Source organism: Muscardinus avellanarius (assembly GCF_963383645.1).
Source record: "Muscardinus avellanarius genome assembly, chromosome: 1".
NCBI classification, from domain to species: Eukaryota; Metazoa; Chordata; class Mammalia; order Rodentia; family Gliridae; genus Muscardinus; species Muscardinus avellanarius.
The window spans coordinates 109,496,861-109,511,646 of NC_137786.1; the positions used below are offsets into that span (position 1 = coordinate 109,496,861).

Sequence of the window (14,786 nt, forward strand, 5' to 3'; positions counted from 1 at the left end):
AATAATAACGAAAATAAAAAATTTGGCAGGGGGTATAGCTTGGAGGTAGAATGTCTCTGGGTTCAATCCCTAGCACCACAATCAACAATCAATCAATCAATCAATCAATGTCAGAAAAAAAAAAAAGCATTTTATGCCGGGCATGGTGGTGGCTGCCTGTAATCCCAGTACTTGGGAGACGGTTCAAGGATAGCTTCCGCAACTCAAGACTTTCAGCAACCTAGCAAGACCCTGAGACCCCACTTCTAAACAAAAATTAAAAAAGGTCTGGGGCTGAGGCTTGGAGGTAGAACACCCCTGGGTTCAATTCCTAGTAACACACACACACACACACACACACACACACACACACACACACACACATTTTTAAAAGAAAGGCAGTGTAGGCAATGCCCCACAAGTATTCCAAGACTTTCAGAAGCTCCAGAAAGATGGTCAAGAGGTTTTGGAAACGTTAGGGCATGGATCAAGCATCAAAGGGCCGATAACTTTGCAAAGGCCACAACTGCCCAAGAAACTTTTACAAATGTCAGAAATGATTGGGAAAGGAGCCGCCAAAGGCAGCTGAACGTCATTCGGGACTTTCCGGAACTCCTCGAGGCACGTTCGGGCCCACTGGGCTCTCCGATCCATTCAGGAATCTTCTGTCTCTAGTACCTCGGTCCGTTGCCAACATCATAAGGGCGACTAATACCTACGGTCCCTCGGCTCTTTCCATAGCCGTTCGGAACAGACTCAGAGTGGCGCCCTCTGGCGGCGGACGGCGGAAGGACCGCGTGAGCCAGCGCGCGCAGACGCAGTTGCGTGCCGGCGGCCGTTCAGACCGGATGTGGTTGCGCCTGATGTCACTTCCGGCGGGTGACGGTGCGGACGGGTCAGGAGCGTAGAGGCGGCGGCAAAATGGCGGCGCCTGAGGAGCGGGATCTAACCCAGGAGCAGACAGAGAAACTGCTGCAGTTTCAGGTAGCAGCGAGTACTCGGTGCGGCATATTACGCCGCGGGATAGAGAGTGGGCCCCAGAGGGCCGCACGCCCTCCTCAGATTGGTCTGGGCTCTTTCTCAGACCAGCAGGTGGCCCCCTCCCCCAGACGCCAGCTGCCCGGATTCCCTCAGCTCCCGCACCTCTGTGGGTCCCCAGCCTTCCGGCCATCGCTGCCAGCCGGCCCGCCTCCTCCGTGCCCCTCTGCCCTCAACGGGTCCGCTTCCTGAGTTTCTCTTAGCGCCACCAGACCGCAGAAATCCTTCCCAAGCTGCTTACTGGTCAGACACTCCGCCCATCGACTCTAGATGGGTCCGAGGTGCTTAATCTGTACCTCAGAGTTGGCCTCAATTCGGGTCTCTCGAACACTTCCTACCACTAGCCCGAACTATTTTCCACACACTTTTCCCGAGGGCCTCCCGGGCATCAGGTCTTGTGTTGCGAGCTCTGGTGGGGAGGAAGCACCTCCCAGGTCTGGGTCTTACCCTAGAAGTATGGGAGCGCACCACATACAGAAACAATGCAACACAAATGACACCGAGGGCTTCCGAGGGGTCGTTCCTTTCGGCTCAATCCTGGACAACTATCTCGTGTCTGAAGAGCTTTGGCAGCTTTCAGGAATCCGCCTTTTAGTGGATGTTAAAGATACTTGGTGCTAAGCACTTTTGAGCTGCAGAATTCGGTTGGAGGACACCAGTAGGTGTGGTAACCTTGGTTTTGTTACCACTTTCCCTCTTCTAAATGCACATTTTAAAAGCGCCGATTCCCCTGAGGATGTTGGGGAGAGTAAATGAGCTTATGGATATTAGGAGGCTTCTGTAAACAGTAAAATGCTCCCAAACGGTGTTGCTGCTGTTAATTATTAAGACAGAACTAAAATGGTACACTAATATAAAGTGTACTAGATGGTCACTTATTTGGTAGTATTTATGAAGAATCAGGCCCTGCTGAGTATCGTTTACTAAGTATTTCTAATTTTTAAGTACTTTGTCAAACGTTTAGCATATATTATCTTAATATTCAGATCACCTGGATGAGGTTCATGCTGTTACAGTGCTTATTTTACAGATGAAGGCTTATGAGATGGCATACTTAGGAACCTCCCTAGGTTGCTGAACGTGTGGCTAAGTTGCTGAGGCTGTCCAACCTCCAGTGCTCCTGTCTTAGTCTCCCAAGTACTGAGATTACAGGCATGAACCACCACTGCTGGACTCCGATGTTTGTTTTAAGCTCTTTCTTATGAGAAGAATAGGGACATGAGTTTTAAAAAAAGCTAAAAGCAGGCATGCAGAAGGTTTGCTTTGTTGTTTTGTGGTGTTTTTTTTTCTTTTTGATAAGTGCTGATGTCAGATTTAAACCCAGGTCCATCTTTCCAGAACCTTTCCTGGGCTTTAGACTTATCTGCTACACAACAGGTTGCATATGTGTGGAGAGGAGAAATTGTGGAGTTTTTCAATTGTTAACGAATTTAGGAAATTGGGGATGGAAAATACGACTGGAGGGGTGAAGTAGAGCCAGATCCTGGAGATCTTTCAAACCTGTACGCAGTAGTTTAAACTTTAATCTGTAGGCATGGGGAGCCATTAAGGTTTTTTCAACTAAGAAGTGTCCCACTAGGTTTCAGATTTGTTGAGAAAGTAGTATGGAAAGTCGGGCGTGGTGGTGCATGCTTGTAATCCCAGCATTTGGGAGGCTGAGACTGGAGGATCGCGATTTGTGGACAGTCTCAGCTACTTAGTGAGGCCCTCCGTAGCTTACTGAGACCCAGTTTCAAAAAATAAAGAATAAAATTAGGGCAGGGGCTGTAGATTGGAAGTCGAATGCCCCTGGGTTCCATCCCCAGACACCCCCCCCCAAAAAAAAAAGAAAGTAGTGTGGATAGCCAGGTGTGGTGCCCCACACTTGTAATCCTAGTACTTGGGAGGCTGAGACTGGAGGATAACCTTAGCAATTTAGTGAGGTTCTCAGCAACCTAGTGAGACCCTGTTTCCAAATAAAATTGGTCTGGGGATGTAGCTCAGAGGTAGAATGCCTCTGGGTTCAATTCCCATACCACAAAATAAATAAATAAACAAGAGTATGGAACATGTGCTTACATCCTCCACAGGGGCCTTGATAGAGCCAGATGACTCTGCTAGGAGCTGGTTTTCGGTGTGTTTCTTCATATGATATATTGAAATTAGTGAAAGTAAAATATTTTAGAAATCTAAATTGTCCTCTTTTCATTTGTGTGTATATGTGAGACATGTGATTTGATTAGCACTCCCTGTGGCATAGTTATCATGTATCTCAGGTCATTTGTTGTTTTTAAGATTTTCTTCACTTCTGTTTTATTTTGGTACCAGCTGAGGTTTTTTATTTGTTTTTTGTTTTTGTGGTACTGGGGATTGAACCCAGAGGCATTTTGCCTCTTAGTTATACCCCTAGCCCCTTCCTTCTTTTCTTCCCTTTCTTTCTCATTCTTTCCTTTCTTCTTTCTTTTCTTTTCTTTCTTTCTCGTGTGTGTGTGTGTGTGTGTGTGTGTGTGTGTGTGTGTGTGTGTGATGCTGGGAATGGAATCAGCATTCCCAGAGGTAGAGGCATTCTACCTCTGAACAATACCCCTAATCCTTTTTTATTATTTATCTTGAAGTAGACTTTCACTAAGTTGCAAGGGCCTCACAAGTTGCTAAGGCTGGCCCCGAACTTGGAATCCTATCTCAGCCCCAAGTATTAGGATTACAGGCGTGTGCCACCATGCCTGGCTCCCAGCTCTTTTTAAAATTATTATTATTTACTTTTGAAACATGGTCTCCTTAAGTTGCTGAAAATATCACTAAATTGCTGAGGTTGTCCTTCATTCTTCCATTTTAGCATTCCAGTTATGAGATTATAGGTATGTACCACCATGCCTGGCTCAGATGTTTGTTTTAAGCTATTTTGAATGGAAAAGAATAGGGACATGAGTTTTAAAAAGAGCTAAAGCAGGTGATTGGAAGGTGTTTGTTTGTTTTAGTTTGAAACAAGGTTTCACTTAGTTGCAGAGGGCCTCATTAAGTAGCTGAAACTGGCTGTAAACTTGCTTGGGGTCTTCATAGGTCACTGAAAGTATCACTAAATTGCTGAGATTGTCCTGAAAGTATCACTAAATTGCTGAGATTGTCCTTCAGTCTTCCATCCTCCTGTCTTGGCCTCCCAAGTACTGGGATTACAAGCGAAAACCTCCACGCCTGGCTTTTTGCTGTGTGTGTGTGTGTGTGTGTGTGTGTGTGTGTGTGTGTGTGTGTGTGTATTGAACCCAGGGGCATTCTACTACCAAGCTTCACCCCAACCCTATGTTTTATTCTTTCTTTTGAAACAAAGACTCACTAAGTTGCAGAAGGCCTCACTTAAATTATGCTATCCATGAACAGAGATCCTCCTGTCTCTGGATCCCATATGCTGGGATTACAAGCCTGTGCCACTACACCTGGCTAAATACTTTTTTTTTTTTTTTTTTATGGTACTGGGGTTCCTGGAAACCCTTATACCTCCGGGATACACTTCCAGACCTATTTTTTATATTTTTATTTGGAAACAGGGTCTCTTAATCCAGAGAGGTTGGCTTCGAACCTGCGCAGTCCTCCTATCTCCGCCTCCCAAGTGCAGGGATTACAAACGTGTGCCTCCATGCCAAGTTTAACTACTTTTTTGAAATGGGATCTCACTAAGTACCTGAGCCTAGCTGTGAACCTGTGATCCTCCTATCTTAGCCTCCCAAGTACTGGGATTACAAGTGTTTACTACTACACCTGGATCTATTTTGTTTATTTTTATTTTTATTTTATTTAATTTTTTGTGGTACTGGGGGTGGAACCCAGGGGCATTCTACCTCCAAACGACACCCCCAGCCCTATTTTTTATTCTTTATTTTGAAACAGGGTCTCACTGAGTTGCAGAGGGCATAAGTAGCTGAGGCTGTCTGCGAACTGTGATCCTTTAGTCTCAGCCTCCTGAATATTGGGAGTACAAGCACGCGCCACCACACCCGGATTATTTATTTTTTTGAAGCAGGTCTCATTAAATTACTGAGGGCCTTTCTTAGTGACAGAGGTTGAACTTGAACCTTGATCCTCCTGTCTCAGCCTCCCAAGTACTAGGATCACACACATGTGACCACACTTGGCTTGAAGGTTATTTTTATTGGAGTCCATTTTCCCAAGTTTCTGAATATACTACACTTCCCTAGTGTCTTGGGTTACTGCCTCTGAGTTGTGGTTTGAACACCTGGACAAGGATGACAGGGGAGAAAGAAGGGGAACAAAAGGAGTTATGCCTTGCCGGAGAGGAAGAAGTGATTTCTGCTTGTGTAGTAGTTATGAAAATTTTCCTTTTAAATAGATAGTAGGGCCAGGTGTGGTGGCGCATGCTTGTAATCCTAGTATTTGAGAATCTGATTGGGAGGATTGCTGGTTTGAGGACATCCTAGCAACACCTTGTTTCCAAATAAAAATAAAAAATAGGTCTTGGAGTGTAGCTTGGAAGTAGAATGTCCCTGGATTCAATCCCCAGTGCCACAAAAAATAAGTAAATGGATAGTAGGGTATGGCTCTCATTTCTTGAGTTATAAAAAGTAAAACTTGGAAACACCAAGTGATGTGTACATGTATGTTTATATCACATTGAATCACTATAATGTTTGATTACATTGCACCAATAAGATTTTTATTATTAACTTTTTTGCAGTACTGGAGATTAAACCCAGGGGCATTCTACCTCTGAGCTACACCCCTAGCCCTAGTTTTTATTCTTTACTTTAAAACAAGGTCTCACTGAGTTGCAAAGGGTCTCACTAAGTAGCTGGGCTGTCGCGAACCGCAATCCTCCTGTCTCACTACAAGCATGTGCCACCATACCTGGCTTTATTCTTTATTTTATTTTTTGTGGTACTGGGGGGTGGAACTCAGGGGCTTTCTACCTCCAGGCTATACTCCCAGCCCTATTTTATAATTTATTTGGAAACAGGGTCTCACTAAGTAGCTGAGGCTGGCTTCGGACCTGTGTGATCCTCCTGTCTTAGCCTCCAGAGTGCTAGGATTACAAGCATGTGCCACCACATCTAGCCTTTTATTCTTTATTTTGAAACAGGGTCTCACTGAGTTGCAAAGGGCCTCACTAAGTAGCTGAGGCTGTCATGAACCATGATCCTCCTGTCTCAGCCTCCCAAACTGCTGGGATTATAAGTGTGCACCACCACATCCAGCTTTGGCTCTTTGTTTTTAAACATTTATTGATGCATTATAATTCTATATCACAGCGAGGTTAAAGTGATACACATAGCACTTGTATTTCCTTCAGCAAGGATAATTTTTTTAAGTAAAGCTTAAACTCTGAGAAATAGAATCAAGTTTATAACTCATTTTGAAAAGCTTTCATTAGTCTTCACTGGATTATTTCTTAGAGGGGAAAAAAAAAATACAAGCTGGTTGTGGTGACCCATGCCTTTAATCCCTGTTAAGATGAGACAGGATAGCAGGTTGGAGGCTAGCCTTAGTGATTTATCAAGACCCTGCATCAAAACAAAAATGAACTGGGAAGCCGGGCATGGAGGTGCACACTTGTAATCCCAGCATTTGAGAGGCTGAGTTGCAGAGGGCCTCATGAAGTAGTTGAAGCTGTCCAACCTGTTATCCTCCTGTCTTAGAGCTTCCCGAATTCTAGGCATGTTCCACCAAGCCCTGCTTCATTTTTGTTGTTTACTTAAAAAAAAAAATCTATCGGCTAGGCATGGTGGCTAGGCATGGTGGCGCACGCTTGTAATCCCAGCATTCCAGAGGCTGAGACCAGAGGATCACGGTTCAAGGACAGCCTCAGCTACTTAGTGAGGCCCTTTGCAACTCAGTGAGACCATGTTTCAAAGTAAAGAATAAAAAATAAGGCAGGGAGTGTAGCTCAGAGGTAGAATGCCCCTGGGTTCCATCCCTAACCCCCCCCCACACACACACAACCCCCCCCCCAAAACCTATCAAGTAATGCATGAGTATAAATCAGCATCTTATAACTGTATAAAAAGTAATGGGACTCATCAGCCTACTGAGATCCTGTTTCAAAATAAAAATAAAAATTGGGCTGGGGTCCCAACATTGGTGGTACACACTTATAATCCTAGCATTTGGTAGGCTGAGAATGGAGGATTGTGGTTTATGAACAGCCTCAGCTACTTAGTGAGGCCCTTTGCAACTTAGTGAGACCCTGTTTCAAAATAAAGAATAAAAAATAGAAAAATAGAGCTGGGTGTGTAGCTCGGAGGTAGAATGCCCCTGGGTTCCATCCCCATTACTGCAAGATAAATAAAATAAATAAATAGGGCTGGGGGTGTAGCTCAGAAGTAGATTCCCCCTGGGTTTAATCCTTTTTATCACACACACACAAATAAAAGGTCAATTAAGTCTCATTTTATTCTCCTCAACCTAATTATAGGTATATTGTGTATCTTTGTATGTTTTTTTTAAATAAATATGCAGATCTGCAAATGCTTGTGTGTGTGTTTGTGTATGTGTGTATGGTATTGAGGATGGAACCCAAGGGCTTTCTACCTTTCAGCTATACCCCAGCTCAGTTTTACTTTTTTATTTTTTTTATGTATTTTTTATTTTTTTATTTTTTGCGGGTCTGGGGGATGGAACCCAGGGGCATTTGACCTCCGGGCTACACCCTCTGCCCTATTTTTTATTCTTTATTTTGAAACCAGGTCTTACTGAGTTGCAGAGGGCCTCACTAAGTAGCTGAGGCTGTCCGTGAACTGCGATCCTCCAGGTCTCAGCCTCCCGAATGCTGGGATTACAAGTGTGCACCGCCATGCCCGGCTTACTTTTTATTTTGAAACAGAGTCTGCTAAATTGATAAGAGCCTCACTGAATTGCTGAGACTGGCTTCAAACCTACGATCCTCCTGACTCAAGCTCCCAAATATTGGTGTTACAAGCATATGCCACCATGCCCAGCTCTTCTAATGATTATAATTATTTATTATTATTTGGAACAGATTGTCCTCCATTTTAAGGGCTACTCTAATGTATTTAAGTATTTGTGTTCTTACCAGTTGAATTGTGCTCTTGACAAGAATAATTGTTTGCCCCTAAACGAATATGTGACATATTTTTTTATCTTGTTACTGCTATTTTTATCACAAATTTAATTAAATATTATATAAACCAATAAAATACCAGTAGAAAAAGTTTCATTTATAGAGCCGGGCGTGGTGGCGCACACTTGTAATCCCCGCGCTTGGGAGGCTGAGACAGGAGGATTGCACGGGTTCGAAGCCAGCCTCAGCTTCTTAGTGAGTAAGATTCTCAACAACTTAGTGAGACCCTGTTTCCAAATAAAATATAAAATAGGTCTGGGAGTATAGCCCAGAGGTAGAAAGCCTCTGGGTTCCACTTCAGTACTACCAAAAATAAATAAGTAAAATAAAAAATAAAAAGTTTCATTTATATAAAAAATTAAATGCTTCAGAAAAGCTCTATAGGAACAAGTTAATGAGAAAAATAATCATTCTCTTAGATTTGAGTAAAATAAAGCTGTATGTGATTTTGGGGAAACCATTGAGATGGAAGATTGTGTACTTATTGCTTGGCAACTGGTTTAAGGTTGCACTCTCAAAGAATTTCAGCCAATTATTTCCCCCAGTACTGGGGATGGAACCCAGGGACATTTTACCTCTGAGCTACATCCCCAACCTTATTTTTTGAAACAAGAGTCTCACTGAGTTGCAAAGGACCTCAACTAAGCAGCTAAGGTTGTCCAAGAACTGCAATCCTTCTCCCTTAACCTCCCAAATGCTGGGATTACAAGCGTGCACCACCAAGCTGGGCTGTAGGTCCCATTTCTCATTGGTTAAGAAAACTTCTGTTTCTCTTTGTCTTATAGGAATATGAGCATATTTTATGTAATAAAAGCCAGCAGAGTACAGTAAGTGGTAATGAAGATTGATTCTGGAGTAAGGCTTCCTGGATTGCCATTTACTAACTTTGTGATCTTGGCAGAATAACTTAACCTCTCTGCCTTAATTTCATGTATGGACTAATAATATTACCTACCTCACAGGGTTGTTTCAGTTGTTTAAAGCACTGGCAAATATTAAGCACTTGAATGTTAAATATTATTGTTACTTTGAAGTTTGTTTCTTTGTACTAGGGGATTGATTGAATCCTGGGCATTCTACCTCTTAACTACACCCTTAGTCCTTTTATACATTTTATTTTTGATACTAGGGACTGAACCCAAGGGGCATTCTGCCTCCAAGCTACAGCCCAACCCTTGTTAAAATTTTGTTTGTTTGTTTGTTTATTTGTAGTGCTGGGGGTTGAAGCCAGGGGCATTTTATCTTTGAACTACACCCTCAGCCCTATTTTATTTGTATTTGAAACAGAGTCTCACGAGGTTACTGTTGAGTCTTACTAATTGTGAGGCTAATTTTGTTTTTGTTTTTGTTTTTGTTTTTGTTTTTGGTGGAACTGGGGATGGAACCCAGGGGCCTTCTACCTCCGGGCTACACTCCCAGACCTATTTTATATTTTATTTGGAAACAGGGTCTCTTAAGCCAGCATGGCTGGCTTCGAACCTGCGCGATCCTCCTGTCTCAGCCTCCCAAGAGCAGGGATTACAAACGTGCACCACCATGCCTGGCGCTGAGGCTAACTTCAAACCTGTGATCCTCCTGTCTCAGCCTCCCAAGTATTGGGATTACAGATGTATGCCATCACACTCGGCTCAAGAATTTTATTATTTTTAATGGTATTGGGAATGTAATTGTTTTTTCAGTTTTATTTTCAGGTTGTTCATTGCTAATGTGTATAAATATAACTGGGTTTTGTATATTGGTCTTGTACCTTGTAACTTTTCTGAACAGAAAGGTTTATTCTAACAGTTATTTTTTAACTTTTTGGTAGGGCGATACTATCAAATGGAATAGTTTTAGGAATGTTCAGTTGAACATATGCTCTCTTATGTATGTCTTTTTCCCTCAGTCCTCAGACTCAAACATGTTAGCAGGTGTTCTAACACTGAAATGTGGTGCTGGGGATGGAACCTCCCTCTTATTCTCTTAAATTTCTCTTACTTTTTCTGAGAAATATATATATATATGGTAGTGGGAGTCAAATCTAAAAGTGCTCTACCATTGAGCTATATCCCTAGCCCCTTTTATTTTTTATTTTGAGACAGTCTTGCTGAGGTACCCAAGCTGACCTTGAATTTGCAATATTCCTGCCTCAACCTTCCAACCACCTGGATTATAGATGTCTGCCACCATGCTTGGCTCTGGGGACTATTTATTTATTGGTTGGTTGATTGTGATGCTGAGGATTGAACTTAGGGGCATTCTTCCTCTTGAGTTACACCCCAGCCCTATTTTATTTTTTATTTGGAAACAAGGTCTCACTAAGTTGCTGAGAGCCTTGTTAAATTGTTGATACTGACTTTGAACCCAAAATCCTCCTGTCTCAACCTCCCAAGTACTGGGATTATAAGTGTGTGCCACCATGCCCAGCTTCTGGAACTATTTAATAGAGGGTGAAATTGAGTTTGTGCAAAAATGCTGTCCTTTTAAAAAATTGGGACATGGGAGAAAAAGATTTAACCAACTAATCAACTACCAGAAATATACTTAAAAGACTGCAAGTCATTTTTAGAAACAATATAGAGAAGATTTTACATGGAGAAGACTTATGTGATACTTTTCACATGTGTAGAAATAAACCTATGATTTGAGAATTAAAAGTATTGGTGCTTAGACTTTATAGAGATTTTGTTTTTCATTTAAGTTTTATTTTTAAGCCAGGCATGGTGGCACATGCTTGTTAATCTTAGTACTTGGGAGACTGAGACAGGAGGATCATAGGCCTGAGGATCACAGGTTTGAGGCCAGCCTCAGCTACTTAGGCCCTCCACAACTTAGTGAGACTCTGTTTCAAAATAATGAATAAAAAATAGGGCTGGGGTGTCACTTAAAGGAAGAAAGCTCCCCTGTGTTCAGCCCCCACTTCTGAAAAAAAATCTTTTTTTTTTTTGTTTTGTTCCTGGGGTATTCTACCTCCAGGCTATACCCCCAAGTCCTTATTATTTTGAAACAGTCTTTTTTTTTTTTTCTTTTGGTGGTACTGGGGTTCCTGGAAGCCCTTCTACCTCCGGGCTACACTCCCAGACTTATTTTATTTTTGGAAACTGGGTCTCTTAAGCCAGCGCGGCTTTGAACCTGCAGGATCCTCTTGTCTCCACCTCCCAAGCCCGAGGATTACAAGCGTGTGCCACCACGACCGGCTGAAGCAGTCTTACTAAGTGCTGAGGGCTTATCTGAGGTGCTGAGGCTGGCTTTGGACCCACAGTCCTCCTATGTTAGCCTCCCAAATAGTGAGATTACAGGTTTGTGCCATCATATCCAGCCCTTTTTAATTTTGAGACAGTATCTCACTAAGTTGCCCCTGCTGGTTTCAAATTTGCATTCCTCCTGCCTCAGCCATGTGCTGTAATCACTGGGCCCAGCTAAGCTTTAGGTTTTTTTCTCTGTAAAAATAGAATATATTGCTTATGTTAAAGGGTTGTTAGAATTAGATAGCATATTAAACTGCCCAGCATAATTCCAGATACATAATCATTAATAAATGTGAGTTCCTTTTGTAGAATCCAACTTATCTTATTGGTATTCTTGTTCTCTGCTCCAAGTATAAAAAGCTACCTGCATTTTGACAAGTGCTAATTGATTGAATACCCAAGTATTTCCTTTGAGTAAAACTTTTTATTTTATTGTTACTATTTTCTGAGAGGTACAGATGTATTTTGTTTTAATTAAACTTTATTTTTAGAGCAGTTTTGGGTTTATAGCAAAATTGAATGGAAGGATCTCCCATGAACCCTGTCACCACACAGAAACACAGCCTACCCTACTCTAACACTTCGCACTGGAGTGGCAAATTGGTAACAGTCTATGAACTTGCACTCACTATCACCCAGACTCCATAGTTCACCCTATAGTTCACTCTTGGTGCTGTATATCTTACGGGTTTTACAAAATGTGTAATGCCACTTATTCACCATTATCTTATCATATAGAATGCTTCACCAGTTTTATATGCCTGGAATACATCTCGTTGTTTGTTTGTTTGTTTGTTTGTTTGTTTTGTGTGTGGGGAGGTCTGCAGATGGAACCCAGGGGCATTCGACCTCCGAGCTACACTATTTTTTATTCTTTAGTTTGAAACAGGGTCTCACTGAGTTGAGGAGGGCCTCACTGAGTAGCTGAGGCTTTCCACAAACTGCAATCCTCCAGTTTCAGCCTCCTGAATGCTGAGATTACAAGCATGCACCACCAAGCCCTGCTGGTTGTTTATAATTTTTATACCTTTGTGGATTTGATTTTTTTCTCTTTTTGTTTTTTTGTGGTACTGGGGGTTGAGCCAGGGGCACTCTACCTCAGAACTACACCCCGAGCCTTATTTTTATTTTTTATTTTGAAACAAGTTCTCACCAAATTGCTGAGAGCCTCACTAAGTTTCTGGGGATGAATTCGAGCCTTCAATCCTCCTGTCTCAGCTTCCCAAGTACTTGAATTCCAAGCATGCACCACCACGCCTGCTGATATCCTGATGTTTTGTTGAGATTTTTTTCCTTCTGTGTTCATGAGAGATAATGGTATGGTTTTCTATTGTAGTGATTGTCTGGCTTTAGTATTAAGATAATGGTGACCTTGTTGAATATTTATATCTTCTGGAAGAGATTGTAGAGAATTGATATCCCTTCTTCCTTAAATGTTTGGTTAAATTTCACAGGGTGGCAGGGTATGGTGGTACACTTGTAACCCCAGTACTTGGGAGGCTGAGACCAGATAATCACAGGTTCAAGGAGAGTTTCAGCAAGTAGTGACACTCTCATCAACCTAGTGAGATCCTGGTTCAAAATAGAAATAAAATAGATCTAGGGGTGTGGCCTAGAGGTAGAATGTCTCTGAGTTCTATCCCTAGTACCACACATACACAGACCCAAAGGGTGGGCCATGCCTGTGATCCCAGTTTACTTGGGAGGCTGAGACAAGATCACATGTTTGAAGCCAGCCTCAGCAACCTAGAGGGACACTCAGCAATTCAGTGAGATCTTGTTCCAAATTTTTAAAAATGATTTTGCCCCTGAATACCAACCCCTCTCAAAAAAAAAATAGTTTGGTAAAATTTACCAATGAACCTATATATGCTTGGTGTTTTCTGTTTTAGAACTTTTGAGTTTTGTTTTATATTGAGGGTTGAACCCAGGGCCTCATAGATTTTATAAGTAGGGGGTTCTACCACTGCTCTATCCCCAGTCCCAGATAATTCATTATTGATTCATTTTCTTTAATATATATAGGCCTATGCAGATGGTGTTTTTTTTTTTAATATTTGTTAAGAATCTCCAAAACCTGGCATGGTGGCACACATAATTCCTGCTCTTGGGAAGTTGAGACAGGAGGATCCCGCAGGTTTGAAGCCAGGCTAAGTTACTTAGTGAAGCTCTCAGCAATTTAGTGAGATCCTGTTACCAAATAAAATATAAAATAGGGCTGGGAGTATAGTCCGGAGGTAGAAAGCCTCTGGGTTCCACCCCCAGTACCCCCCCCACACACACACACACACACAAATCTCCAGCCAGGTATGTTGGCACACTTGTGATCTCAGTACTTAGGAGGCTGAGACAAGGAGGATCGCAGTCTCAGCAACTTAGTGAGACCCCTTTTCCAAATAAAATATAAAAAATAGGTATGGGAGTGTAGCCCAGAGGTAGAAAGCCCCTGGGTTCCATCTCTAGTACCACGCACACACAAATAAATAAAAATAAGAATCTCCAATGTCTGTGTCAGTGCCTACTAGTTCAGTAAATATTTGTTGGATGACTAGATTATGCTTTCTAAGGGAGATAGTAAAAATTTATTTGTCATAGAAACAGGGTTTTTGTTTTTTATGGTACTGAGGATTGAACCCAAGGACATTCTACCTCTAAATCCCAGCCTTATTTTTTTTCTTTTTTTGTGGGTGTGGAGATGGAACCCAGAGGCATTTGACCTCCAAGCTACACCCTTGCCCAATTTTTTATTCTTTATTTTGAAACAGGGTCTCATTGAGTTGCAGAGGGCCTCACTTAAGTAGCTGAGGCTGTCCGCAAACTGTGATCCTCAGGTCTCAGCCTCCCAAATGCTGGGATTACAAGCGTGCGCCACCACACCTGGCCCAGCCCTACTTTTTATATTTATTATTTATTTTTATTTTTGTGGTACTGGGCATAGAACCCAGAGGCATTCTACCTTAGTGTTAAACCCCCAGCCCAATTTTATTTCTTACTTGGAAAAAAGGTCTTACTGGGTTGGTGAGAGTCTCACTACTTGCTGAAGCTGTCTTTGAATTTGCAATCCTCCTGTCTCAGCCTCCCAAGCACTGGGATTATAAATGTACACCACTATCCCAGGCTCTAGAAACAGTTTTTAATTGGTTGTTTTTTTTTTTTTTTTTTCTGGTGTTGGTACTGGGGGTGGAACCCAGAGGCTTTCTACCTCCGAGCTACACTCCCAGACCTTTTTTATATTTTATTTGGAAACAGGGTCTCACAAAGTTGCTGAAAGCCTCACTAAGTAGCTGAGGCTGGCTTCAAACCTGTGCGATCCTCCTGTCTCGGCCTCCCAAGCGCGGGGATTACAAGTGTGCGCCACCAAGCCCAGCTAACAGTTTTTAATTGTGACTTGATGTCCAGCATAACTTTTATGTGTGTGGTGTGGAACTGAGGATTGACCCGCTGAGCTATACTCCCAGCTCTATTACACAATGTAC

General features: G+C 42.4%; 1 protein-coding gene across 1 annotated transcript in view; it reads left to right on the forward strand.

Annotated features, from left to right (window-relative positions):
* Positions 1 to 900: 900 nt before the first annotated feature.
* Positions 901 to 14,786, forward strand: part of FAF2 (Fas associated factor family member 2) — a gene marked incomplete at both ends in the record, with an annotated part of 63,355 nt that continues 49,469 nt past the window's right edge. Inside the window, one exon of the mRNA XM_080693869.1 lies at positions 901 to 963. Within this exon, the coding sequence (XP_080549995.1) occupies positions 901 to 963 (63 nt within the window). The remainder of the gene's footprint in view (positions 964 to 14,786) is intronic.